The sequence below is a fragment of the Lissotriton vulgaris genome, chromosome 2_1, assembly GCF_964263255.1.
Source record: "Lissotriton vulgaris chromosome 2_1, aLisVul1.2, whole genome shotgun sequence".
Taxonomy (NCBI): Eukaryota; Metazoa; Chordata; class Amphibia; order Caudata; family Salamandridae; genus Lissotriton; species Lissotriton vulgaris.
The window spans coordinates 1,754,347,222-1,754,374,281 of NC_141687.1; the positions used below are offsets into that span (position 1 = coordinate 1,754,347,222).

Consider the following 27,060-nt stretch of genomic DNA (forward strand, 5'->3'; position numbering starts at 1 on the left):
AAACTGTAAAGTGATGTCCCAAGTGGGAAATTGCAATAAACACAGCAAATGAAACAATAAATGCGAGCTCTTAGAAAATGCATCCAAATACATATTCCCAGTGGAAAGGTCAGCAAGGTCTGCAATGTAGCCAAAATCATAGGTAATATATATATGCACACAGTCCCAATGAAGAAATAGCAAAAGACCACAATAATGTTTAAGTCAATATAGCACCCTCTTGTTGCTTCAGCCCCAGTGGGTATGGTCATTTGAAATTCTCCACATAGAAGCCTTCAAGCTTGCATGACTTGGACATAAAGAGAAAAATAACGCCTGTAAGAACCGACCTAGATAACTCCAATTGTGGCCTTGGTATGAATGTTGACATATATCACATAGTGAGAAATATATATATAATTAGTGAATTAAAAACATCAGAGCTCCAACAGCTGCAGAAGGCTCAGAGACACATATCTCTACATATATCATACAGAATTGATAGCATTGCCACTAATTGATCAAACCAAAGGGAAGAGGTTTAACTAAAGGAAAATACTTAATCTCCCAGGTGCCAGACCAATTCTTCTTCTGAATTCAACCCAGATGGAATTCTGGTACCTAGGTCTAGGATGTATCTACTCTCCATTTGACGTAACTTTCGGATTCTGTCACCACCTCTCTTGTTCGGGGCAATTCTATCAATAACAAAGAACTTCAGCAAGTTTCGATTGCTGTTGTGTAGTTCTTCAAAATGTCTTGTTTTGGATTACCCGCATGTGTTCGAGAACACGTTTCTTTGCCGGAAACATGGTGCTTCCCACATATTTCTTCGCACACAGGCAGACCAAAACATACACACAGTAGTCAGACAGACAGGAGAGATGTTTGCTGATGTTCTTTTCAGTTTTTTTTACAGGATAGAGAACTTTTTTGACATTGGAACTGAACTTGCAGGACTTACATGTCATACAAGTAAAGAAACCTTGTATATCAGATTTCTTCTGTACTGCCTTGTTGATATCATTCTTGCTAAGTCTCGTCCTTAGTGAGTCTGCTCTACGAAATGTGACCTTCAGATTGTTGTCCAAAACTTCATCAAGAGTAGGCTCAGTTCTAAGAACTTTCCAATGTTTTTTCAAACATCTCTGTACCTGCCAAGAATTGGAATGATAAGTAGATACAAATCTGATTGTATCATTATCATTAGTGGATGTGGTTTTCAATTTCGGAGTTAGTAGGTCAGCATGGGGGATCCTACTGGCTTTCAAAAATGCCTCTTTGATTATGTTAGGTTGATAGCCTCTTTCCAAGAAGCGTTCTGTCATACATTTACCTTCATCAATGAAATCTTGTTCCTGGCTGCAATTCCTTCGAGCCCGAAGGAATTCGCCAAAGGGTATACTGCGTATGAGAGATTTGGGGTGGCTACTGTCTGCATGTAGCAGAGTGTTCCCAGCGGTGTTTTTTTTAAACAGTTTGGTTACAAGTTTGTCATTTGACACTCTGATTGATAAATCCAAAAATTCTGTTTCGCACTCGTTTATTTTGCCTTCCAATTTCAGATTGAGTTCGTTCTGATTCAGAGTGTGGATGAACTGTTCTGCCAGTGTCCGAGGTCCATCCCAAATGATAAACAAATCATCAATATATCGCAGCCATAATATGACATGGCTGCGATATACCGATTGAGTCCTTTCCACTTGCTGCTCCCAGCTCGCCATGAATAGATTAGCGAAACTGGGAGCAAAACAAGTTCACATCGCAGTCCCTTGTCGTTGTCTATAGTAAGCATCATTGAAGACAAAGAAATTATTCTCCAGACAGAAAGCCATCATCTGAAGAAGCATCTCTGTATGGTTCAAGAATGATATAGACCTAGTACTCAAAAATTGTCGGCAAGCCTGGATACCGTCTGCATGTCTTATTGAAGTATAAAGACTGCAGACATCTAAGGTGATAAGTAGATAGCTGCTTTTCCATTGGATATCCTTTACTTTGTTCATAAAGTCCCTACTGTCTTTTAGGTAGGAGGGGAGTTGTTCTACAAAGGGACGTAGAAAAAAGTCTATGTATTTGGAAGTTCTTTCCAACAGCGAGCCCATAGAGGAGACAATTGGTCTTCCTGGGGGCTTGAGGGGGTCCTTATGAAGCTTGGGTAGCAAGTATAGAATAGCTACCTTGGGGTTCCGATTTAATAGGAAAGAATATTCATCCCATTCTAATGGACCTGTTGTATGCCAATTTTTTAACATTTCAAAGTACCTGTTGTTGGATTCTTCAATAACATTGAGAGTGGTTGTCTCGTAACACTCTGCACAGTTTAATTGGCGCATACCCTCTAATACATAGTCTTTTGTATCTAAAATAACAACATTCCCCCCTTTATCCGACTGGCGGATGACAATTGAGGAATCACATTCCAAAGCACGTATTGCCAAACGTTCAGATTTACTGAGATTGTCATTGGCCCAACTTTTCTTTTTTGCCAAACTTTTTAAGTCACGTACCATAAGTGTTTCAAAAGTGTCAATACTGCAAGCTGGTAAGATTGGATTAAAAATAAATTTTGGCTTGAAGGAATTGGGGTAATTCAAATTTGTCTCAAAACCCAAAGTGGTTGCATTTATCGTTCCCTCTTCCAAATCATCAAATTCCAATTCCTTCAGGGCAATAAGGGCTTCGATCTCCCCAACAGTTTCACATGCCGGAAGGGCCGTGTTGGTTTCTCTTATGGGGCCCTTAACTTTCAGTTTATGCCATTTGTGCAACCTCAGTTTTCTGGTAAACTTGAACAGATCAATACGTTCTTGAGAATAGGAGAAGTTGGAGGTAGGACAGAAGGAAAGACCAAATTGCAAGACATCTTGTTCAATACTGGAAAGTAAGCATGAGGATAGATTTACCACGTTCATTTGGTTCATTTTCCTCTTCTTTTTTTTTTTTTTTCTTCCCTTCGGTTTGATCAATTAGTGGCAATGCTATCAATTCTGTATGATATATGTAGATATATGTGTCTCTGAGCCTTCTGCAGCTGTTGGAGCTCTGATGTTTTTAATTCACTAATTATATATATATTTCTCACTATGTGATATATGTCAACATTCATACCAAGGCCACAATTGGAGTTATCTAGGTCGATTCTTACAGGCGTTATTTTTCTCTTTATGTCCAGGTCATGCAAGCTTGAAGGCTTCTATGTGGAGAATTTCAAATGACCATACCCACTGGGGCTGAAGCAACAAGAGGGTGCTATATTGACTTAAACATTATTGTGGCCTTTTGCTATTTCTTCATTGGGACTGTGTGCATATATATATTACCTATGATTTTGGCTACATTGCAGACCTTGCTGACTTTTCCACTGGGAATATGTATTTGGATGCATTTTCTAAGAGCTCGCATTTATTGTTTCATTTGCTGTGTTTATTGCAATTTCCCACTTGGGACATCACTATACAGTTTAATTGGGCATATATAATTTATTTGCCATCATTGATTGCATTATTAAGTTTTGGAATGACGAGGTCTGGCCTAACATATAACTGGTCATTAATTACTAAGTATGGGCGGATTTTGCGGATCCACGATCCGCGGATTTTGCGGATTTGCGGATCGTGGATCCGCAAAATCCGCGGATTTTGCTGATTTGCGGATCTGCGGATTTGGGGCGGGGCTTCCATGCGAGTGCACATGCCTCTTGTGTGTTTGAGAGGTCTGAGAAAGATCAGTTCAGCAGATGAAGAGAAAGAAACCCCTGGTCACAAGAACAGCACAGGTATTGTGCTCGTGAAAGTCAAGGATGCAAAGGCCTCTATCCAGCATCACAGCTGATTTTCCACGGTAGATTTGTGAAGAAGGCACACCTGCCTCGACGACGCTCACGATTGTTTTTGGGCTAATGAATGAGTCACTGAATTTGAGCATCAACTAGTTCGAGCGACCATGTGTGTGCTACTATGCAATCGCCCCGAAGGGCGCAGGGGTCCCTTGAGTGAGCTGTCCATCATAGTGGGTGAATGGCGGGAAGACGGTGCAAACCGCGAGTGTGTGGGCGGGGCCAAACGGGCAGGGCTACCATGCGAGTTCACACTTCACACATGCTTCTTGTGTGTATAAAAGGTCAGAGAAAGATCAGTTCAGCAGATGAAGAGAAATAAGCTCCTGGTCACAGAAACAGCACGGGTATTGCGCTCGTGAAAGTCAAGGATGCAAAAGCCTCTATCCAGCATCACAGCTGATTTTCCACGGTAGATTTGTGAAGAAGGCACACCTGCCTCGACGACGCTCACGATTGTTTTTGGGCTAATAAATGAGTCACTGAATTTGAGCATCAACTAGTTCGAGCGACCATGTGTGTGTTACTATGCAATCGCCCCGAAGGGCGCAGGGGTCCCTTGAGTGAGCTGTCCATCATAGTGGGTGAATGGCGGGAAGACGGTGCAAACCGCGAGTGTGTGGGCAGGGCCAAACGGGCAGGGCTACCATGCGAGTTCACACATGCTTCTTGTGTGTATAAAAGGTCAGAGAAAGATCAGTTCAGCAGATGAAGAGAAATAAGCTCCTGATCACAGAAACAGCACGGGTATTGCGCTCGTGAAAGTCAAGGATGCAAAAGCCTCTATCCAGCATCACAGCTGATTTTCCACGGTAGATTTGTGAAGAAGGCACACCTGCCTCGACGACGCTCATGATTGTTTTTGGGCTCACAGGAAGGGCATGTTGTAAATATTTTAGGATAGCGCCGGCAAGCTTCCAGCGCCATCCTAAAATACCTACTAAATTAGCTTCAACAGGAAGCTCTAATAGATAAAATCGAGCACCTGCTTTATTTTATCTATTAGAGCTTCCTGTTGAAGCTAACTTAGTAACTATTTTAGGATGGCGCTGGCAGCTTGCCGGCGCCATCGTAAAATAGTTACAACAGGCCAGGCTTAAACTTTTGCCCCCGGAATAATCCACCGCTCGCGGATTTGCGAATTCTCAGTAAATTCGCGGGAGTTCGCGGATCGCAAATTTACCGAAAATTCGCAAAATCCGCGAGCGGAACGGATTTTCCGCTCATACTTATTAATTACACACTCAATGTATTTACTAAATTGTTTTATTCTCCATAGAGAAATTGTGTTCTTTTGGGCGCTTTTATTTTTCTGACCAGGGACAATGTATTATTTGCCTTCATTGTAAGCTGATCTAAATACTAGATATCCATTGAGCCAGCAGTTGTACATATGATATGTCTACAAATGGCCGCTACATTGATGTGTTGACCTATAGTCCTTTGTTTATTTTGTTCACACTGTGATGTCATGCACTTTGTTTTTGTAGCAACTTTATTTAAGGTACTGAGTTCCATGCATTAATCACCCGTGATCAAGGCGAGGTGATCGCTGAAACGCGTTGGGTTTGTTCCATCTCTCAATTTGAACATGCTGGAATAAATTAATTCTTACTTGCAACTCCACGTGGATGTGATATTTTTATCGGAGTGGAGTGCACTTGCAGAACGTGTTTTTCAGACCAGTTATAGTTAGGAATTAGCATTTAAAAAACCCAATAAATTCACTGAAAAAACCATAGGTTTCACACCAGTTATAGTTAGCTGGAAATTTTACTGACATAAAAACCATTGAAATTCCCACGTTATAGTTAGTTGGACTCACTATAATTTGCGCGTGCAATGCACTGCTGATGACGTCACATATTACATCACTCATGACATGGTCAGTGACATCACTCATGACATCACTGATGACACCATCCTTGTGACAGAGTGACAGACCTCCTTTCACTGTAATGTAACCCATGAAACACATATTCAAAAATAGAAGTTAAAATTTTCAAAAAAATGGAGATACCCATACCAGTTACAACAACCAATTCAATAATTCCACCATCTATATACACATCCACTCATTCACCAACATTTCTATATAGTCCCTCATACATATACTCACTCATCATATGTAGTGATACACGATACATCCTGTTACACACCGACAGTCATCCAAAAGTTACTCTCACACATGCAAGTAAACTATTGAACATCCATTTATTTGCATATACAGCTATACACACACTACCACCTTACTTCTAAGGAAACTTACACATACTTACTCTGTTAAACAATCACTTATAGAAACACATACTTATTAAACAGGAACTCTTACAATCTCTTACTCTCACATATACTCACTTATATACATCAATATTCACATATACTAGATTAAAACATATGTAGTTACTGATAAAGACACTAGTGAGACAGTCATTCACTCACTAACACATACATATACACACTCATCCACCCATACAGTCCTGCACATATGCTGTCTTCAAAACACATACAAAGAGAGAGTTAGTCATTCATGCATCTATGTGATAAGTAATACTCCCACCAAACCATACAAACACTCATACTGATACTAAAAAAAACATCTAATAACCCATATACCTACACATGTAGCTACTCACCAACCCATGCAGCCAGGACGCCCCTTCGCTGGGGCAGCTGTGCGCTGTACAAATAAAAATAACATAACATAACATAACATAACTTATACACAAAGTGAAACACTGATACATATATTTAAATATTTAAACATTACTCGCTACTATATGTATTCACTAAGATACACTTAATAAGCCAGGTAACCAATCAATAAAAAAAACATCCTTTTACACACTTATTTAACCATTTATTCTTCCATCTACCTTTACAAATACATATGTAAAACATATTTATTTTTCAGAAAGACACAAATTTACTGGATGGTGTCATCAGTGATGTCATGAGTGATGTCACTGACCATGTCATGAGTGATGTAATATGTGACGTCATCAGCAGTGCATTGCACGCGCAGGTTATAGTGAGTCCAATTAACTATAACGTGGGAATTTCAATGGTTTTATGTCAGTAAAATTTCCAGCTAACTGTAACTGGTGTAAAACCTATGCGTTTTTCAGTGAATTTGATAGGTTTTTAAATGCTAAGTCCTAACTATAACTGGTGTGAAACCTATGGTTTTTTTCAGTGAATTTCATAGGTTTTTTAAATGCTAATTCCTAACTATATATAAGGCCCCAAACCTATATTTTTTTCAGTGAATTTCAAAGTTTTTTTAATAGCAAATGTCTATAGCTATGAAATGCAATATTTTTGAAAATGAATCCTATATTATATATTTATGTTAAACAATTTTTTTTATGTGTATTGTTTTTAAAAAAAAATATTTTTTTTGCCCTGGAGCGCTCCCGGTGCGCGCCCCGGTGAGCGCCCCGGAAAGCGTAGTCTTTTGAAGCGCCCCGGTGCGCGGACCAGGGAGCGTCCTGTTAGCGCCAATGCTGCGGCCGAAAACATCATTGTGACGTACCGGGTAGCCGCGTCCGCATGATACACACGGCGTAAACGCACCCGGAAGCACTCGAGTGCATACGATCGCGCTACGTAAGCATCCGACGCGTCGGGTCATGTGACCTGAAAATAACACTTTTCATTGGTTCATAACAGTTTTGGTTTCATAATGATGAAACCCCTGGTCTTGTGACCTGAAAATAACACTTTTCATTGGTTCAGGACATTATTTTTCTCCAAATGATGAAAGCCCCCACCTTTTTTCCTTATTCTGACTTTGTCCTTTGACTGAGGAAGACCTGTTTTGAGATCTTTGTGGTATATTTTGTACTTTAAAATGGCTACAGTAGCAGCAGCAGCTGGAGCATCTGCACCACCACCACCACCATCAAGAGGACCACCACAACATCACATTGGTGGTCAAGAAGAAGAGGAGGAGGAGGAGGAAGAGGAGGAGGGGAGGAGGAGGAGGTGGCTGGCAGAAGACAATACCCCATACAAACTAAGCAGCACATTGTATGGGAGTATTTTTCCATCCCTGAGGGAAAGAAGAAAGTGAATGCGCCAAAGGCGACTTGCCTTATCTGTGACATGGAACTTTCAAGGGGGAACCCTAATAAAAAACATTCTTTCGGTAATAATACCATGATTAGGCACATGCAACGCAAGCATCCGAACAACTAGGCTGCCGCTGAGATGAGAGAACTGGCCAGCAACCTCCCCCAATCTACACCCAGCACCTCCAAACAAAAACAACCCACTCCATCGGGACCAGAGACAAGGGAGACGATCCCTTGCATACAACCACGGTTCGGTGAATTCCGGATCACATGTATTTTTTGTGGTAAGACCATCTCCTATGATGAGCAGAGCATAAAGCTCATCCTCCTTGCTGGTGACAACCGCAATTGCCCCCAAAAACCCTAATTTTTTCCTGGTTTTTTTTTTGCTCCAGTTGAGCCATTTTCAATTCCCTGTTTTTTGTTTCTCCCCATAAAACCAAAAAAATATATAAAATAGTTAATAAAAGCCAAAAAAAGTACAAAATGTTCAAAAAAGCAATAAAAAAATATAAAACAACAAAAAGAAGAAAAAAACAGTTCTTTTTAGAACTACCTCCAATTTATAAAAGAAGGCTACATTTTTTGAAAACTCTATCATTCTTTTTTCCCCATGGTAAGCTCCCCGGTCCGCTCCCTGGTGTGCGTACCGGGCGCTCCCCCCACGCAAATAAAAAAAAAATAATAATGTTTCCCCCGCGGGGCCCTTTAATGGCCCAAACATCAAACCTAGGGGGTCAGGGGGGGGTCTACCCTGCCCCCTTTTGGTCATTTCCCCCTTTGTTTTTGCCACCTCTTGTGTCTCAATCCTACCGAGACACAAGATGGCGCCCGCTCCGGACTGTTTCGGATGTTTACAGACACCCGAGAGCCAATTAGCTTTCCGTGCACACATCACGTGGCGCGCCCGGTGCGCTCCCCGGTGCGCATACCGGGGCGCGGCCATAGATATATATATATTTTTTTGAACCTAAATTACTCAAAATCCACTGGAGCACATATCTTGAGACATAGCAAAGGCACATCGGGCTACCATTCCCTACAATTTTGCCAAGTTTGGTGGAAATCCATTCAGCCGTTCGGGCTATAAGTGAGGTCGACCGCCCTACGGAAATTAACATGGGGAAAACACGTTTTGGGACACCCCTTTTATCTCGGCCCCCTCTTGACAAATCCCCCGGAGACTTTCTGGAAAGGACCGGAGCGCCGCGAGGCAAATTTGAGGCAGATTCCTCAACCGGCACCAAAGTTATTCACAATAGAATGTTGAGATTTTGCATTGAAAATAATCCTAACTATAACTACCTACTGGCGACCGCCAGTAGGTAATATATATATATATATATATATATATATATATATACCATTACTTCAGGCGAATGCATTTCGGCGTGGTGTGCCTTCGTCAGCGCCCAGTGGAAGCAAGAAAAGGGGGTAAGTGTCCACACCTGTAGATTGTCCCGCTGCTGTTAGAATGGCTACTCCTCCCATAATAGGACATGGCTCCTCGCATTGGGCTAATGGCAATGCTGCCAGCCCCCACGGAAATAACACTTGAGCTAAGAGGGTGATGCGGTTGTGGGGACAGAAGGAGACTCTTGTTTTCAATGTGTGGGGACAGGAAAGAACAGCGCACACCGTCCTGCTCAGAGGCATTCCACATTGCTGCGTCGCCTCGAGACCCAGAGCCGGATTACTGCATTCTGGGTCTCGTAGTTTGTGTACCTACTGTGCGCTCTACAAGAGGTGGACCTATTATGGGAGGAGTAGCCATTCTAACAGCAGCGGGACAATCTACAGGTGTGGACACTTACCCCCTTTTCTTGCTTCCACTGGGCGCTGACGAAGGCACACCACGCCGAAATGCATTCGCCTGAAGTAATGATGTGAAATAAAGTGTGCTCCGTTTGTTCCCCACTGAGGCCTCCGCCTTTCATTTTTTTGGAGGGATTTTGCTGGATATATATATATATATATATACAAAGTCGATTTCTTGCATGCACATTCAGGCGCACAACAGGACACAGACCTCTTTGGATGCTTAAAAATGTATTGCTGTTGCTTGGTCACCATAACGCGTTTCCGCCATAGCTGCAGCCTTGATCACACTAACATGGTGGAGCCATTTGTTGAGACTATAAGCACTAGGGTAAGCACAGACATAAAGAAAATACTTTTTTCTCCCTTCTTTTTTTGTACATCTTTTTTGTTGCAATTCATTATTTGTATATCTGCCATTGTTTTCATTTCCCATCTTTATGTATGTTGAAAACATTGTTACCAATGCACTGTTGCAGATAGGTAATTTGTACTTTTCAATACAAACATATGAATAAAACAGGAGCAATTTTTTTGTTTATGTTATGCAGAATACTATCCTAGTGTGTGTGTATACCATATAATCATTCCTCCATTACAGATAAAAATCTTTAATGTGATGTAATATGTCATCCATGGCTTCTTAAATACATCTTCTCTCGTTATTGTTACATCACATGTATTCCGAGCAGGCATAATAAAGATTCATGTGGGGATAGGCCTTGTGATGAAGGCAGAAATGTCTATTGTATTTTTCAACCTATTTTATGCAGAACGTTCTTATAGAAAGGTATATAACTCCTCTTCCATATTTAATCCATTAGGGGATTTTCGAATCGAGGTTGAGGAAATACATAATTTTTTGTCGTCGTAGGGCTTTCAACCTGTCTCCTCCTCTAACCGAGTTGGGTATTGTGTCAATAATCACATAGTAAGACATTTGAGTCGCATTACTTTGGTGGATTTCAGCACAGTGCCTAGCCACTGGGTAAGTCAAGTCCTTATTTTTTATGCCTGGCATGTGTTGCAAAATGCTTTTATGTACGTGCAACACTGTACTGCTTGTATATCTCAAATTACAGCTACATGTTAAAACATATATATCAAAGTCACTTTTGCAATTGTAGTTGCCTTTGATTAAGACAGGTGCCTGGGAAAGCGGAGAATGATATTCCTTGGTATTGATACCTATTTTGCAAGCTTTGTATCTAGGACATCTATGGAATCTATTTTTACCCCTTAGCCAACTTGATGATCTTCCTATTTCTGGGATTGATCTTACAAGGCTGTCCCTCATGGAGCTGGCTCTGTGGTATGTTATGCAGGGTTTAGCTAATACCTTATTGCCTATGATAGGGTCTGCACAAACTATGTGCCAATTCCTTCTAACTGCCTTTTCAAGGTGTTTGTGTTTATTGCTATACATGGTGATTAACCTTGCTGTATTGTCTGTCTTTGCTTTCTTTCTATCATCTCTTGTTGACTAGATTTGATGTGTTGAGATAAACTGCAGTTTGTTTTCACACGCATTAGTTTGCCATAAGGAATACTGGCTGTTACATGTCTTGGGGGAAAACCAGAGGCATGTAAGATTTAATTACCGGCCGTGCTTTTGCTATGGACTTTAGTTTCTAATTTTCCTTCTGCGAAAAAAGTATCTCTAGGTCAAGGAATTGAATCTTTTTTTTACTATTCTCTCCTGTAAAGTGTAAATTGAGATTATTTCCATTGATGCTTGTTATGAAGTCCCTTGCACTTTGTTCTGACCTGCTCCATAAGATGAAAAGGTCATCTATGTAACGTAGCCAGACCACCACCCTTTCCTCCAATCTATGGAGTGATATATAAACACACACACATATTAATATGTGCCTGAAGGTCAGTTACCTAACTGCCTTTGCGTTAGGGATGGACGTACAGGCTGGCAGCAACCATTGGCGCGGCGTCAGTTTCAGTTGCATACTGTGACTTTAACAATGGAGGGGGTTGGATGTTTGCCTCAGTGGGGGCGTATATCTGCATCCACCCAATGAGTCCCAGCTGATGACCGTGCTAATTTGCCGGCACTGACGAAAGCTAGAAGATGAAACGCATCTGCCGAGGCACGCAATAGCACTGAAACTGAACACGCTGTGTTTCCATCTCGTATGGTAAATAAATATACAGATTGAGATCCGAGCTGTGTCAGAGCCCGTTTTTATTCTTAATTGGTTTTGGACCATATATATATCTAGATATATATATATATATATATATTCACTGAAAAAACCATAGGTTTCACACCAGTTATAGTTAGGAATTAGCATTTAAAAAACCTATTAAATTCACTGAAAAAACCATAGGTTTCACACCAGTTATAGTTAGCTGGAAATTTTACTGACATAAAACTATTGAAATTCCCACGTTATAGTTAGTTGGACTCACTATAACTTGCGCGCCTGCAATGCACTGCTGATGACGTCACATATTACATCACTCATGACATGGTCAGTGACATCACTCATGACATCACTGATAACACCATCCTTGTGACAGACTGACAGACGACCATCTATATACACATCCACTCATTCAGCAACAGTTCTATAAAGTCACTCATACATATACTCACTCATCATGTGTAGTGATACACCTATACATCCTCTATACCTGGTGTGAAACTAATGGTTTTTTCAGTGAATTTAATAGGTTTTTTAAATGCTAATTCCTAACTATAACTGGTGTGAAACCTATGGTTTTTTCAGTGAATTTCAAAGGTTTTTTAAATGCTAATTCCTAACTATAAGTCTCAGTTTATATGTAAGACTGTTAGCGCTCTAGTTGTTCTTTCGAACACTCTGGGACATTCTGTCATTGGGCTATATTTGGGCTACATTTGTTTTTTTTTGTCTCTGGAGGCCATCTTTGGGCTACATTGGGCTACATTGGGCTACATTTGTAAAAACCACTTGTGCATATATCTTGAGACATAGCAAAGGCAGATCAAGCTACCAGTCCCTACAATTTTGCCCACATTTTTTTTTGTATATTTTTTTTCCATTTTTTTTTTTGCCTTGGAGCGCTCCCGGTGCGCGCCCCGGTGAGCGCCCCCGGAAAGCGTAGTTCTATGAAGCGCCCCGGGGCACGCACCGGAGAGCGTCCCGTAAGCGCCAATCTCATGATCGGAACGTATCGCGTAGCTGCGTCCGCGTGATACGCACGGCGTAAGCGCACCCGGAAGCACTCGAGCGAATACGATCGCGCAACGCGCCCACGCGATGCGCCCCTGGGCACGCCCCGGGGCGCGTAGCATAAGCGCGTCAGGTCATGTGACCTGAACATAACACTTTTCATTGGTTAATAACAGTTTTTTTTCACAAGTAGGGAAACAACACCTCTTGTCTGTTCCTTCCAAAAAACAAATTTAACCATGTCTGGTTCCCAGAAAACTTCCCAGGACCAGTCCTCAGACTCTTCAGATGGATTCCTGCCTGAGGTCCCCCCACAGAGAAAAGTGAAGGACCACTTCATTTGGAAGTTTTTCTCTTTTCCGGAGGGGGAGAAAAAATGCAATGCAGCAAAAGTCACGTGTAAAATTTGTGACACTGTTCTCTCACGTGGAAATCCCACCCGGAAATATAGTTTTGGCAATGCAACATTACTCAGGCATGTTGAGAGGAAGCACCCGATTAATTTTGCATGGGAGAGCACCAGGGCCCTGGCTCGCAATCCACCACCCGATTGCCCCTCCACTTCCACCGGAACATCAACATCATCGGTGAGAGGAAGACCAGCAGTGATGACCCAAAATATTCAGCCTGTTTTTGCTGATATTACATTTCGTTGTAAGCAGTGTGACCAACTGCTATGTTATGGAGAGCAGAGCGTTGACCTGATTGTTCGAAAGAGGGAGGAACACCGCTGCGCCCCGGGGCGCGTAGCGTAAGCACGTCAGGTCATGTGACCTGAAAATAATACTTTTCATTGGTTAATAACAGTTTTTTTTCACAAGTAGGGAAACAACATCTCTTGTCTGTTCCTTCCAAAAAAACAAATTTAACCATGTCTGGTTCCCAGAAACCTTCGCAGGACCAGTCCTCAGACTCTTCAGATGGATTCCTGCCTGAGGTCCCCCCACAGAGAAAAGTGAAGGACCACTTCATTTGGAAGTTTTTCTCTTTTCCGGAGGGGGAGAAAAAATGCAATGCAGCAAAAGTCACGTGTAAAATTTGTGACACTGTTCTCTCACATGAAAATCCCACCCGGAAATATAGTTTTGGCAATGCAACATTACTCAGGCATGTTGAGAGGAAGCACCCGATTAATTTTGCGCGGGAGAGCACCAGGGCCCTGGCTCGCAATCCACCACCCGATTGCCCCTCCACTTCCACCGGAACATCAACATCATCGGTGAGAGGAAGACCAGCAGTGATGACCCAAAATATTCAGCCTGTTTTTGCCGATATTACATTTCGTTGTAAGCAGTGTGCCCAACTGCTATGTTATGGAGAGCAGAGCGTTGACCTGATTGTTCAAAAGAGGGAGGAACACTGCTGCGCCCCTCAGTCCTAATTTTTCCCCCTTTTTTTTGCTCCTGTTGAGCAGTTTTGCATTCCCTAGTTTTGTTTTTGTTGTGAAAAAAATACCAAAAAAATGTAAAAACGTTCAGAAAAAGTAAAAAAAATTTAAAAACTAAAAAAGAAGCAAAAAAACAGTTCTTTAAGTAAGACTGTTAGCGCTCTAGTTGTTCTTTAGAACACTCTGGTACATACTATCATTGGGCTATAGTTGTGCTACATCTGGCTGATATTTGGGCTACATTTGTATTTTTTTGTCTCTGGTGGCCATCTTTGGGCTACATTGGGCTACATTGGGCTACATTTGGGCTACATTTGGGCTCTAACATATATATAGCCCAATGTAGCCCAATATATATTTTTTAAAAGTTAATTTTCTTAAAAACAACTGGAGCATATATCTTGAGACATAGCAAACGCACATCGGGCTACCAGTCCTTACAATTTTTCATTTTTTTTTGTTGTATTTTTTGTAACACTTTTCATTGGTTCGTAATATTTTTTTTTCCAAATGAGGAAAGCCCCCACCTTTTTTCCCCATTCTTACTTTCTTCTTTGAGAGAGCAAGAGCTATTTCTTTGTGAGAGACCAATAATGGCTACTCTACTTGCTGCTGCTGGTGCTCCAACACCACCACCACCACCACTGCCAAAAGGACCACCACCACCTCTGCTTTTTAGTGTTGAGCAGGACGAAGAGGAGGAAGAGGAGCAGGAGGAGCAGGAGAGACAGTTCCTACAAGAGCAACCCCACTCATCTCATGTAAAGGAGCACTACATTTGGCAATTCTTTACGTTTCCTGCAGGACTGAAGAAAGTTAATGCCCCTAAAGTAAAATGTCTAATTTGCAAGAACATCCTTTCACGTGGCAATCCTGCTAAAAAATATAGTTTTGGCAACCACACCATGATTCGCCACATGGAAAGGTGGCACCCAAATAATTTGTCCCAAGCACAGGTGAGAGCTATGGCTGAAAACCCACAGACCCCTCAGCCTAGCACCTTAAGTGCGGAATCATCTTTTGCAGCACCTGAAGGGCGTCAAATGGTGCCCAACATCCAAAGTAAATTCTCAAACTACAAAATAGTTTGTATTTATTGTGGGGCTACTATTGCTTATGGTGAAAAAAGTATCACCTCAATTAACAGAGCAGATGAAAACCACAAGTGCTCTCACAAACGAAAGCAATGATTCTTTATTTTTATTTTTTTGCTCCTGTTAAGCCATTTTCAAATCCTTCTGTTTTTTTCGAAGTACTAAAAAAACAAAAAAATATATAAAATTGTTTCGAAAAACCAAAAAAAGGAAAAAATGTTCACAAAAAAAAAATATATAAAACAACAAAAACAATTTAAAAAAAGTTCTTTTCAGAACTACCTCCCATTTATATAAAATGACTTAAATTTTAAAAGTCTGCCATTCTCTTTTCTCCCCGGTGCGCTCCCCTGTGCACGTACCGGGTGCTCCCCCCACGATAATCGAAAAAAAAAAAAGAATTTACCCCGCGGGGCCCTTTTAAAGCCCCCACATCAAACCTAGGGGGTCAGGGGGGGTCTACCCTGCCCCCTTATGGTCATTTCCCCCTTTGTTTTGGCCACCTCTTGTGTCTCGATCCTACCGAGACACAAGATGGCGGCCGCTCCGGACTGTTTCGAATGTTTACAGACACCCAAGAACCAATCAGCTTTCTGCGCGCAAGTCGCGCGGCGCGCCCGGAGCGCTCCCCGGTGCGCGTACCGGGGCGCTGTCACAGATATATATATATTTTTTTAACCTAAATTACTCAAAATTCACTGGAGCACATATCTTGAGACATAGCAAAGGCACATCGGGCTACCGGTCCCTACAATTTTGCCAAGTTTGGTGTAAAGCCATTCAGCCGTTCGGGCTAAAAGTGAGGTCGACCGCCCTATGGAAATTAACATGGGAAAAATGCGTTTTGGGACCCCCCTTTTATCTCGGCCCCCGCTTGACGCATCCCCCCCAAACTTTCAGGGAAGGACCGGAGCTTCACGAGGCCATTTTGAGGAAATTTTCAGGCAGATTCGTCAACTGGCGGCAAAGTTATTCCAAATAGAATTTTGAGATTTTGCATTGAAAAAAATCTTAACTATAACCAGTAGGTATATATATATATATATATATATATATATATATATATATATATATATATATATATATATATATATATATACACATATCCTGTGCCAGATTCCTTTCCTCACGGACGGAAAATCAGGTACGGACCACTTCAAGCATTTAATGAAATTTGTGCGTTATTGTGCAAAAGATTTCCACTGCATGACGCGTTTCGAGGTTGCCCCGGTCTTGATCACTAAATATGTATATATATATATATATATATATATATATATATATATATATATATATATAAATATATATATATATAAATATATCTTCGCCACTCCACTCCCACGAGCAAGTTGCAAGCACTCTCTCCCTCAGAAAAGAAACGTGGAGCACAGACCCAAGGTAGTTATAAAATTTGCTGGTTTATTTAGCTGCTGTTCCGTCGGCCAGTACGCGTTTCGGTACTGACGTACCTTGATCACATGATATATATATATACGGCAACACACAGGCATGGACCTTGTAATAGCTCCCAGGGAAAATCAACAACCTCCACACAAATGATCGTGGCAAAGCAGTGCAGAATTTATTTCGGCATAAAATAACTGGGACTAGTGCCCTCCATGACGCGTTTCACTCCTCGTGGGAGCTTGGTCACATGATGCGTCCATTTTCTATGACGTTTTTAAAGTGAATAAAGTGCACAAATAGCCTTAGAAACAAGGCTCAATGAGTACTACACAATAGAACTCGACAACAGACTATGTCACAAACATTAGAAGTTAAAGTCAAACGCTCTGTACAAAATACTGTTAGCAAATCATTTCTCTAGAAAATTAATACATAGTGCATTAAGATTAACACATGAACGAATTATACTTTGTCATGTAAACATTGCATCTGCTCCTAATAAAACAAATATTAAATGACTGTGCAAAACATGCTTTAAGATAAAGTGCTTAATGCAATTATCAGTGCCAGCATTTAGAAGGTTGTGCAATTCAATGAAGCAACGTTCCATGGCTATGTATAAATATGCATAGAGCAGGTCAATTATCATCATGTTTTAAACCTTTGTTTAGAGCACTCTTAACCTCTTGGCTGCTAATGACAAGGGTAACTCGTCATGGACTTTCCATTGATTTCAATGGAAATTAAAGTCAAATTCAAATAATGCCTTAGCAGCCAAGAGGTTAAGAAAACTTATCAACTCCACCTCCCATGTTAAAATGCTATGCTATATGCTATGTTAAAATGCTATGAATAGCACAAGTGTGCATGTATCGTACAATCTACTCCTAAAGTCAAAGCTAGATACAGGCTAGTGCAGCTACGACTAACTTCCGGCATGTCTATCCGGCATAACTATCGGCATGTATCCCTACCTCTTTACTCAGTAGGGGACCTCTAACCATGTATAAACAATATATTATATTGCAGTCTGGGAACCCCGTGTTTTTCAGATAGGGAATCCTGAACCAAATGAAAATAACATGGTGTGGTGCTTTACGAAGGATACAAAAGATTTTCTGAATAAAATCACTGATATGGCATGGGACCCTAGCTATTTACTCATGTATTAGATATCACTAGCTTATATACTAGTATTAAACATGAGCATGGGATGAATGCAACTAGAAATTATCTGGAACAACAATTACGGTTAGAGGTCCCCTACTCAGTAAAGAGGTAGGGATACATGCCGATACACGGCCATAACAACTTGTATTACCTAAGAATGTCGAGACGCATTATTTAGATAAAAACACATGCTAAAGTATTTGACTGAGCAATCTAGCTAGCGTACCTGGCTACATTCAAAGATGGCGCTTATGTTTTGCCTAGGTAATGTTGTCCCTCCTTTATGTTAACCTGTTTGGGGCTGTGGAGAAAAACTTTATCAATGCTCTAAATCCAAGGTGCTACGAACACAGAGGAAGGCTTGACGCCGAAACGCGTCTGTTTGTATTGCATTAAAGATTTCTATGATCGCGTCCCCCCGTGAGTGCGAGTTTTTGTACAGATCGTGCAAAATTTGAGCATGTATTTGGAGCGGCTTTCCACGGCCGCATACCACACCCGCCCGCCCGAGAGTGCTCCGTTTGGGACAGTGGAGACAGAGCGTGGATACATATATATATATTGTTGTCCAAAGGCCCAAGAGCTTTAAACTCGCACTCCCAGCACATGTCACCTTCTGGCATTAATCATGGAAACAAACCTCGGCATGTTAGGAACTTTTATTTCATTTGCCTACGCGTTTCGAGGCAGCAGCCTCTTCTTCCTGGGCAGCTGCTAAAAACCGGCTTGTGGAATTTTCCTCATTGCTTGCACCTGTACTGCCCTCAGTGGGCCACGTTCATCACGCTGATTTTGGTGCATGCAGGGACTTGTGGTCCATGGAAATACATTGAAACACCCACAGTGGGTTTCGAGCCAGTTTTAAAATTCATGCAGCATTGAATTAAATTGAAACACCTTTAGTGGGCTCCACGATGTCAGGTAAGTTGAATCAATCCACATTTGCTGTGCTGATCGCAACATGGCACAGTTCAGTGTTGCGCAGCCTCTTTAGTTCACAAGATGGTGCGAGTTCCACGGCAGGGCGCCGCGTAAATCATTTTGTTGTCCAAAGGCCCAAGAGCTTTAAACTTGCACTCCCAGCATATGTCACCTTCTGGCATTAATCATGGAAACAAATCTCGGCATGTTAGGAACCTTTATTTCATTTGCCTACGCGTTTCGAAGCAGCAGCCTCTTCTTCCTGGGCAGCTGCTAAAAACTGGCTTGTGGAATTTTCCTCATTGCTTGCACCTGTACTGCCCTCAGTGGGCCACGTTCATCACGCTGATTTTGGTGCGTGCAGGGACTTGTGGTCCATGGAAATACATTGAAACACCCACAGTGGGTTCCGAGCCAGTTTTAAAATTCATGCAGCATTGAATTAAATTGAAACACCTTGAGTGGGCTCCACAATGTCAGGTAAGTTGAATTAATCCACATTTGCTGTGCTGATCGCAACATGGCACAGTTCAGCGTTTCGCAGCCTCTTTAGTTCACAAGATGGTGCGAGTTCCACGGCAGGGCGCAGCGTAAATCATTTTGTTGTCCAAAGGCCCAAGAGCTTTAAACTCGCACTCCCAGCACATGTCACCTTCTGGCATCAATCATGGAAACAAACCTCGGCATGTTAGGAACTTTTATTTCATTTGCTACGCGTTTCGAGGAAGCAGCCTCTTCTTCCTGGGCAGCTGCTAAAAACCGGCTTGTGGAATTTTCCTCATTGCTTGCACCTGTACTGCCCTCAGTGGGCCACGTTCATCACGCTGATTTTGGTGCATGCAGGGACTTGTGGTCCATGGAAATACATTGAAACACCCACAGGGGGGGCTTGGGGGGGGGCAGCCGACCGTAGGGAGGTCCCTACCCCCGGGCGGATTGGGAGGGGCTAGTGGGGGGGGTCGTGCTCGGAGCACCAGCCTTGGGCTCCTTTTGGGCTTGTTTTGGGCTCCCTCGGTTCCTACTGAGGGAGCCCAGTTATATATTCCCCTGGCCCCTCCTCCCGGCCACCATTTTAGGTTGAATGACCTGGTGGCCGGGAGCTCATTAGTTTAGTTAAAAATTTTGGTGTGAGTTAATTGGTTTTGTCCCTCGTCATGTCGGGTGAGGATTATCGTGTTTTGGAGGCGATCCGCCTCTTGAGCGAAGCGGGACGCCTGGATCTCGTTATTGGAGATGTGACTGGGCCATCGCGTCCTCGGCGGCAGGCCTCAGCTCGCGTGGCGGCGGTGGTCGCGGCTTGCGCGTCGCCGAAAAAATCTCGCCGGGAGGGGGTAAGTGACAGGGGCCGCTCGCGCGCTAGAAAAGCGGCCCCTGGAAGTGTGGCGCATTTTGGAGTGGGAGCGGGTTTACAGCGTGAGGCGGGTTTGGGGGAGGGAGAGGCTTCTGCTCCCTTGGTGAATATGGTGCCGCTGCAGCGCTCGCTTTCGGTCCCCGCTGCCAGAGGCAAGCAGGCCGTCAAGCGGGGAGGTAGAAAGCGTTCTGCTTCTATCTCCGCCTGTCAGGCTGAGGACTCGGCGGCCGCGGCACCGGCGGTTGGCGCGCATGCGCATTTCGAATTTATTGCGCCGCGCGCTCAGGTTGACTGTGGTTTACCGGCGTCAGTGCCGGCCGGCATATCTGGTGAACCCTCGGTTTTGGGGGCAATCGGTTTGCGTCAGGAGGCAGATTTGTTGGCTGCTCATGAGGGATCTGCAAGGGACCGAGTGTCTACGCCAGCTTGCGCTTCTGGGCCACAATTGTTTGGTGATGTTGAGCTTCAGCCCACAGTGCAGCCTGGACAGTTGGGGGCTGGGGAGGTTTTTGTACCTTTTAGCCCCCTGTTGTTTTCCCCCCCTGTCTCAACCCGGGGGGAGGTACTGTCAGTTCATAGTGGTTCTGTGGGGGAGGGGGAGTGGGCGCAGGTGGAAAGGAGGGCAGGGGCAGGTTTGCTGGGACAGCAGTCTGGTCGTGTTTTGTTGGGTGATCCACAGGATGTTTCTGGGTCTGGCAGGGGGTTCATTGAGCCTTCTGTGGGTGGTGCTGTTAATTTTCCTCTGCAGGAGAGTGGCGATAGGCAGGTGGGTGCTAGATCTTGGGAGGGCTTAGATGTTTTTCCTTCCTGGGCAGAGGGTGTTCGTGATGCGGGCAGGGCTACACCCATCCAAGGGACTGATATGCTGAGTGGTTTTGGGGGCACTTTGAGTTTTCCGGGTTTGCCTGTTGGGGGCAGATCGCTTGGGAGGATGGAGCAGCCCCGCTCTGATATCCAGCAGAAAGGACAGGGTGGACTGGCATCGGGACCTGCGTCCAAGATTGTTCAGGAGCTGCTGAACTGGAGTAGTGGTGAGGAAGTGGAGCCTTCCCCTCCTCGGCGGGGGTTGTCGGTTCGATCTAAGGGGTCTGTTTCTCGGGAGGTTGGTCAAGTGCAGTTTCAGGATTCTGGTTTTTGTATGGCTAGTGGTGTTGATAGTTTTGGCCGTTCTGGTAGTAAGGGTCCCGGCACATCAGTTCAGCCTTTTTCTTTGCAGGTCAGAGAGCGTCGTGGAGAGGCAGACTTGGTAGGGTGGAGTGCGGCCCAGTTACACCGAGGAGAAGGGAGGGTGGAGCCTGGCGCGGCATACCCCGTACCGGCGAGGGACCCCGGCGCGGTCAACGTAAGCAGGTCAGGCGCGACCTCGTTGGCCCCAACGTCTTCCTTTCAGGATCTCGGCGCGGTCAGCAGAAGCAGGTCAGGCGCGTCCTCGCTGGCCCCAACTTCTCTTTCTACAGGTATCGGCGGGGTTGGCAGAAGCGGACCCGGCGCGTCCTCGCTGGCCCCATTGTCAGGTTCTCTGGATATCGGCGGGGTTGGCAGAAGCGGGACCGGCGCGTCCTCGCTGGCCCCACATGTTTCTTCTCATCAACAAAGGGATTCATCGTTGGTTAATTTGTACAAATCTGGTCAACGTTCGGGGGAGTGCAGACGGGTCCAGTCGGCTCCCCCGCCTCAAGTGTCAGTACGGGCTGGTAAGGCCCGGGTTGGTTTCAGAAGTCCGTCAAAGGTGTTGGCCCCTCCTAGGTTGGAGGAATCTTTGGTTTTAGATTACGATGAGGAGAGCCCTGAGGAGGGCGAGATACGTGCTGAGGGTGCAAGGGGGGGGCTTTTTCACGCTTCTGATGATGTTTTACAGGCACCGGTGGTGGTGCGTCCGAGAACTACAGTTTCCAGACCAACTCGGGAGAGCGGCCCCGCGGTGAGGGTTCCTCGGTCAAGCGACGATGTGGAACAGATGGCATGGAGAGCGAGGCCGGCCCAACTGCCTTTATTGAATCCAGGTGAGCTTGCTGGGCCCCGGGACAAGCCATTGATGGTTTCTGTTGGAACGGGGGGCGATCCTCCTTCAGAGGGTGTGGATCTTAAGCTCCACAAAGGTCGTTATGTTAAGGATCAAGGAGTGGGTACGGGTGACGGGGTGTGGGTTCTAAGGTGGATTCTGGGACTGTTACGGAGCCCATGGAGGTAGGTAAGGATCCCCCACACAGCAAAGAGCTTAAAATAAAGAAATTGCCTTACATGGGTGTCACAAAACCTTTGGGCGCCCATTTAATGCTATCTACTAAGGAGAGGATCTGGAAAGGAGAATATGTGGAACTGTTAAAGCTCTTACATAGGGAGGTTCGATCCAAGGAAGGGTCTAAAGAAGAGGAGTACGAGTTGGCTAAGCGCCCCAAAGTGCCTTTGACCATAGAAAATTGGACTGCGGCATTTCTTATATATGCCAGCGTGTACTGTGAGAAATTCCCAGAGCGCTGTGTGGCGCTGTTTAAATATATGGATGTGATCAGAAAGGCACAGATTACGGGTAGCGGGTATGCCTGGTCCCAGTATGACGAAGAATTTCGAGCCCGGATGGCTTGGGATCCTGAGGCAAAATGGGGGGAGCTGGATAATGATTTGTGGCAACACACGATGGGGGCTTCTGCTGGTGGGAAGAGGATTTTTACGGCCAGTGGATATCCCTTACCTTCTCGGCCCTTTCAGGGGAAGCCCACCCGGGGAGGGGTGGGTCCAACAGCATCAGCCCTCCCTCCAGATGGGACATGTTGGGATTTTAACAGAGGTTATTGCCCCAGGGAGTATTGTAAGTTTACGCACGTGTGCTCCCAATGTGGTAGAACACACCCTCTTGCAAGGTGTTGGGGGCCCCGTGTTTCCGGGGGCAGGCAATGGTCACAACAGTCAGGGAATTCCCCGGGTCCTGCCCAGCAACCTCAGCCTAACAGGGGGGGGAAGAACAATTCTGGGGCTGGGCCCAAAGGCTCGTACGCCAGTTAATCACTTTCATTTGGCAGTGGCCGTAAGGGGTTATGAGGATGCCGAGGCTGTTAAGTTACTGTTGGATGGTTTTCAAAAAGGTTTTCGTCTTGGTTACAATGGGCCGCGGGTGCGGCGGTGGTCAAAAAATCTGTTGTCGGCCAATGAACACCCCACAGTGGTACAGGACAAATTGGACAAAGAGGTGTGTGAAGGAAGGATGGCGGGACCCTTTGATGATTGGCCCTTGGATAACCTTATCGTGTCTCCCATTGGTGTGGTCCCTAAGAAAGAGCCTGGGCAGTTTCGATTGATTCAACATTTGTCATGGCCGGAGGGCTCGTCGGTTAATGATTTCATTGACGGCGAAGCTGCCTCAGTATCTTATTCTTCAGTGGATGTGGCTATGGCCTTGGTTGTATCTGCCGGCACTGGTGCGGCAATGGCTAAGTGTGATATAAAATCTGCATTTCGTTTGTTGCCAGTACACCCTGAGGATTGGGAGCTGTTGGGTATTCAATTTCATGGGAAGTGGTATGTTGATAAGGCCCTACCAATGGGCTGTTCCATGTCCTGTTCATTATTTGAGACTTTCAGCACCTTTCTCCAGTTGTTTTTCACCAATACTTCAGGACACCAGCTTGTGACCCACTACCTGGATGATTTCTTTTTTGTGGGTGCTCCCAATTCCTCGGCTTGCCAGAATGTTTTGAGTACCTTCCAGACTCTAATGGAATTTTTAGGTGTGCCGTTGGCACCGGAAAAGACAATGGGCCTCTGCGCGACCATGTCTTTTTTGGGGATCGAAATTGATTCTACTGTTATGGAGGCACGCTTACCAGTGGATAAAAAAGCAAAAATGTTGGATCTCTTACATGTTATGTTGAACAAGGCAAAGGTGACAGTGAAGGAAGTTCAGGTGCTGCTGGGCCATCTTAATTTTGCTTGTAGGGTGGTCAGGGCAGGTAGAACTTTTTGCAGGCGTTTGGGTAGGGCTCTGTCTGGTCAGTTTTTACCTCACCATCACGTCCGCTTGTCAGCAGGTGTTAAGGAAGATCTGCGGATGTGGGTAGCCTTTTTACACTCTTTCAATGGCATTCCTCTGTACAGAGAAGAGAATTGGATTTGGGACGTCCAAATTTTTTCAGATGCTGCAGGCAGTGATGGTTTCGGTCTCTACTGGCAGGGCAGATGGTGTGCTGAACAGTGGCCTGCTGCGTGGAAGAACGGAGGCAGGAGTATTGCCTTCCTTGAGCTTTTCCCTGTGGTGGTGGCGTTGACTTTGTGGGGTCAGGAGCTTGCTCACAAAAAAGTACTGTTTCGAATTGATAATAAGGCTGTGGTGGACGTTATCAATCAGCAGTCGGCCAGGGATGCTCACATTTTGAAGCTCTTGCGAGTCTTTGTGTTGGGGTGCTTGACGTATGACATCAGTTTTAAGGCCTTACACATTCCTGGGGTGGACAATGACATTGCGGATGCTTTGTCTCGTTCACAGTGGGAGAGATTTCATGGGCTAGCCTCGGAGGCGGACAGGACGCCGACCCGCATGCCAGAACATCTGTGGACTGTGGGCGAGACAGGGTTTTGCAGTTGGTGGTAGGTTCGCTCGCAGTATCCACTAGGGCGGCGTATGAATTGGCCTGGAAAGAGTTTTTAGAATCTGGGGCCGGCTGGCGCGCTCCGGGCTGGAGACGATCTGAAGATGTGGTACAGTTCATTCTTCACTTGATAGACAGGGGTCTGACACGTGTGACGATTGCTGGAAAATTGGCTGGTATTGCGTTCATGGGCAAATTACTGTGGGGCTATTCTCCTTCGGCAGGGGAGGTGGGTAAGCGCATGCTGGAAGGTTGGTCTAGGGAGAGGGGTAGGGAACATATGGTTCGCCGACCGTTGTCTTGGCAGACATTGGCCCGAGTTTTGCAGGTTTTGCCCTCAGTTTGTTTGAATGAGTTTGAGGTTTGTCTGTTTTCTACTCTTATGGTTTGGATGTTTTTTGGTGCTTTCAGAGTTTCTGAGTTACTGGGGTCGAAAGTTACTTTTGGGGTGGGGTGGGGGAATGTTCGATTTTTGGAAACTGGGTTGCACGTTTGGCTGGCTCGGGCAAAAACTGATCAACACAGCAAAGGGAGGGGCATTTGGCTGGAAGCTTCTTCCCCTTCTGAGACGTGTCCTTTGAGGTGGGCCAGGCGTTTGCGGGACTGTTCGGGGGCCGCCTTTGAGGGTCCTGTTTTTCGACATATGGATGGTTCCAGGGTGACTGAGTACCAACTGCGCATGGTTTTGCGTAAAGCGCTGCGCTTCATGGGCTTGGATGAGACACAGTATGGTACGCATTCTTTCAGGATTGGGGCAGCAACAGAAGCTCATAACAGGGGTTGGTCGCAGCAAGACATTATGTCTTTAGGGCGTTGGTCCTCCATCTGTTTTAGGCGCTATGTGCGTACTGATCCTGTTATGGCGCCTGCGGATGATAATTTTTCTTGAGTTTGATGCTGCTTTTCTTTTTCAGGTTCAGTGGCCCGCCCCCGTTCTACTGTCATGACGATCTGGATAGTGGGACATTCATTCATTAGGCGCGCGGAAGATCAAGCTATAAGAAGCTATTTTGGTCCCACACTTGGTTTTAATTCTCGTCTTTTTAATGTTGTATGGAAGGGGAAGGGAGGTATGATCTGGAGGGAGCTTATCCCGGCCTTGAATTCTTGGTTGGTGGGAGGTATTTGTCCTGATGTATTGCTCTTGCACCTTGGTGAGAATGACCTTTGTGGGGTGAAAGGAGTGGTTTTATTGAGGGCGATGAAGAAGGATCTTTCCCTTATTCATCAACAATGGGCGGGCTGCCATGTTTTATGGACAGAGTTGGTCCCTAGAAGAACCTGGAGGGGTGCGATCAAGCCTAGGGCGGTAGATAGGGCGCGAAGGAAGTTGAATTTGGAGGTTTCCCGTTTTTGTAGAGATCTGGGTTTTGGGCGGGTGTCCCATAAGGACATTCGTTATGACACTATGGAATTCTTTCGCAGTGATGGTGTTCATCTGTCTCGTATAGGGATGGATTTATATTTGTTGGAATTGCGAGAGGTGCTCTCCAGGTGCTTGAAGATTCAAAATTTTTTGGGTTGAGGTGTTCTGGTTCCTTGGTTGGTCAGTTTTGGGGGGCAGAAAGAGAGGAGGGTAATTCCTTTCCCCCTCTTTTCTGGGTGGCGGAAATTGGGCGTTCTAGGTCAGCAGGGACATGAAGGTTGTTGGGTTTTTGCTAAAGTTGGGCTATGGCTTGAAAAGTTTAAATAGTTGTTTCGTGGGGTGGTTACAAGGTTTTGGGTAATGTAAGTTTTTGGTGGGTAATTTTTGGAATGTGATGTTATGCGGTGGGTTGGGATGATATTTAAATGATTATCAGGTTTTGGTATTGTTTGAATTGTAATTATGTTGTGCTGGGTGGGGGCGGGGTTTGTGACGTGTTAGGGGCGGGCCTGACGTTTGGGGTTGTAAGGTAACATCTTATTTAGTGAGGACTAGTTTTGTGAGGCGGTTGCCAGGTTTGTATTGTTGTAAATATGCACCTGTTTCAATAAAAGCGGCCTTTTGCACACTCTCAATCTGGTCTGGTGTCTGCTCACCCCCCCTCACCCCTCCCTCCCAAGGAGGGCTTGGGGGGGGGCAGCCGACCGTAGGGAGGTCCCCACCCCCGGGCGGATTGGGAGGGGCTAGTGGGGGGGGGGTCGTGCTCGGAGCACTAGCCTTGGGCTCCTTTTGGGCTTGTTTTGGGCTCCCTCGGTTCCTACTGAGGGAGCCCAGTTATATATTCCCCTGGCCCCTCCTCCCGGCCACCATTTTAGGTTGAATGACCTGGTGGCCGGGAGC

At 44.8% G+C, this 27,060-nt stretch overlaps 2 protein-coding genes across 11 annotated transcripts in view; both read left to right on the plus strand.

Moving 5' to 3' along the window:
* The window catches only part of LOC147733236 (interferon regulatory factor 3-like), a 282,847-nt gene that overhangs the window by 109,265 nt on the left and 146,522 nt on the right, over positions 1–27,060 (plus strand). For 6 of the 10 annotated variants that reach the window (XM_086957790.1, XM_086957794.1, XM_086957787.1 and 3 more), the window contains exon 4: positions 10,586–10,699. The exons of the other annotated variants lie outside the window; for them this stretch is intronic. In XM_086957790.1, the coding sequence (XP_086813916.1) occupies positions 10,586–10,699 (114 nt within the window). The remainder of the gene's footprint in view (positions 1–10,585; positions 10,700–27,060) is intronic. 10 annotated transcript variants of the gene reach the window in all.
* LOC147733237 (uncharacterized) lies at positions 20,996–26,319 on the plus strand. Its single transcript, XM_086957798.1, has 2 exons — positions 20,996–22,214; positions 25,709–26,319. The coding sequence occupies exons 1-2, from the start codon at positions 21,074–21,076 to the stop codon at positions 26,317–26,319; spliced, it is 1,752 nt and encodes a 583-aa protein (XP_086813924.1). The 5' UTR covers positions 20,996–21,073.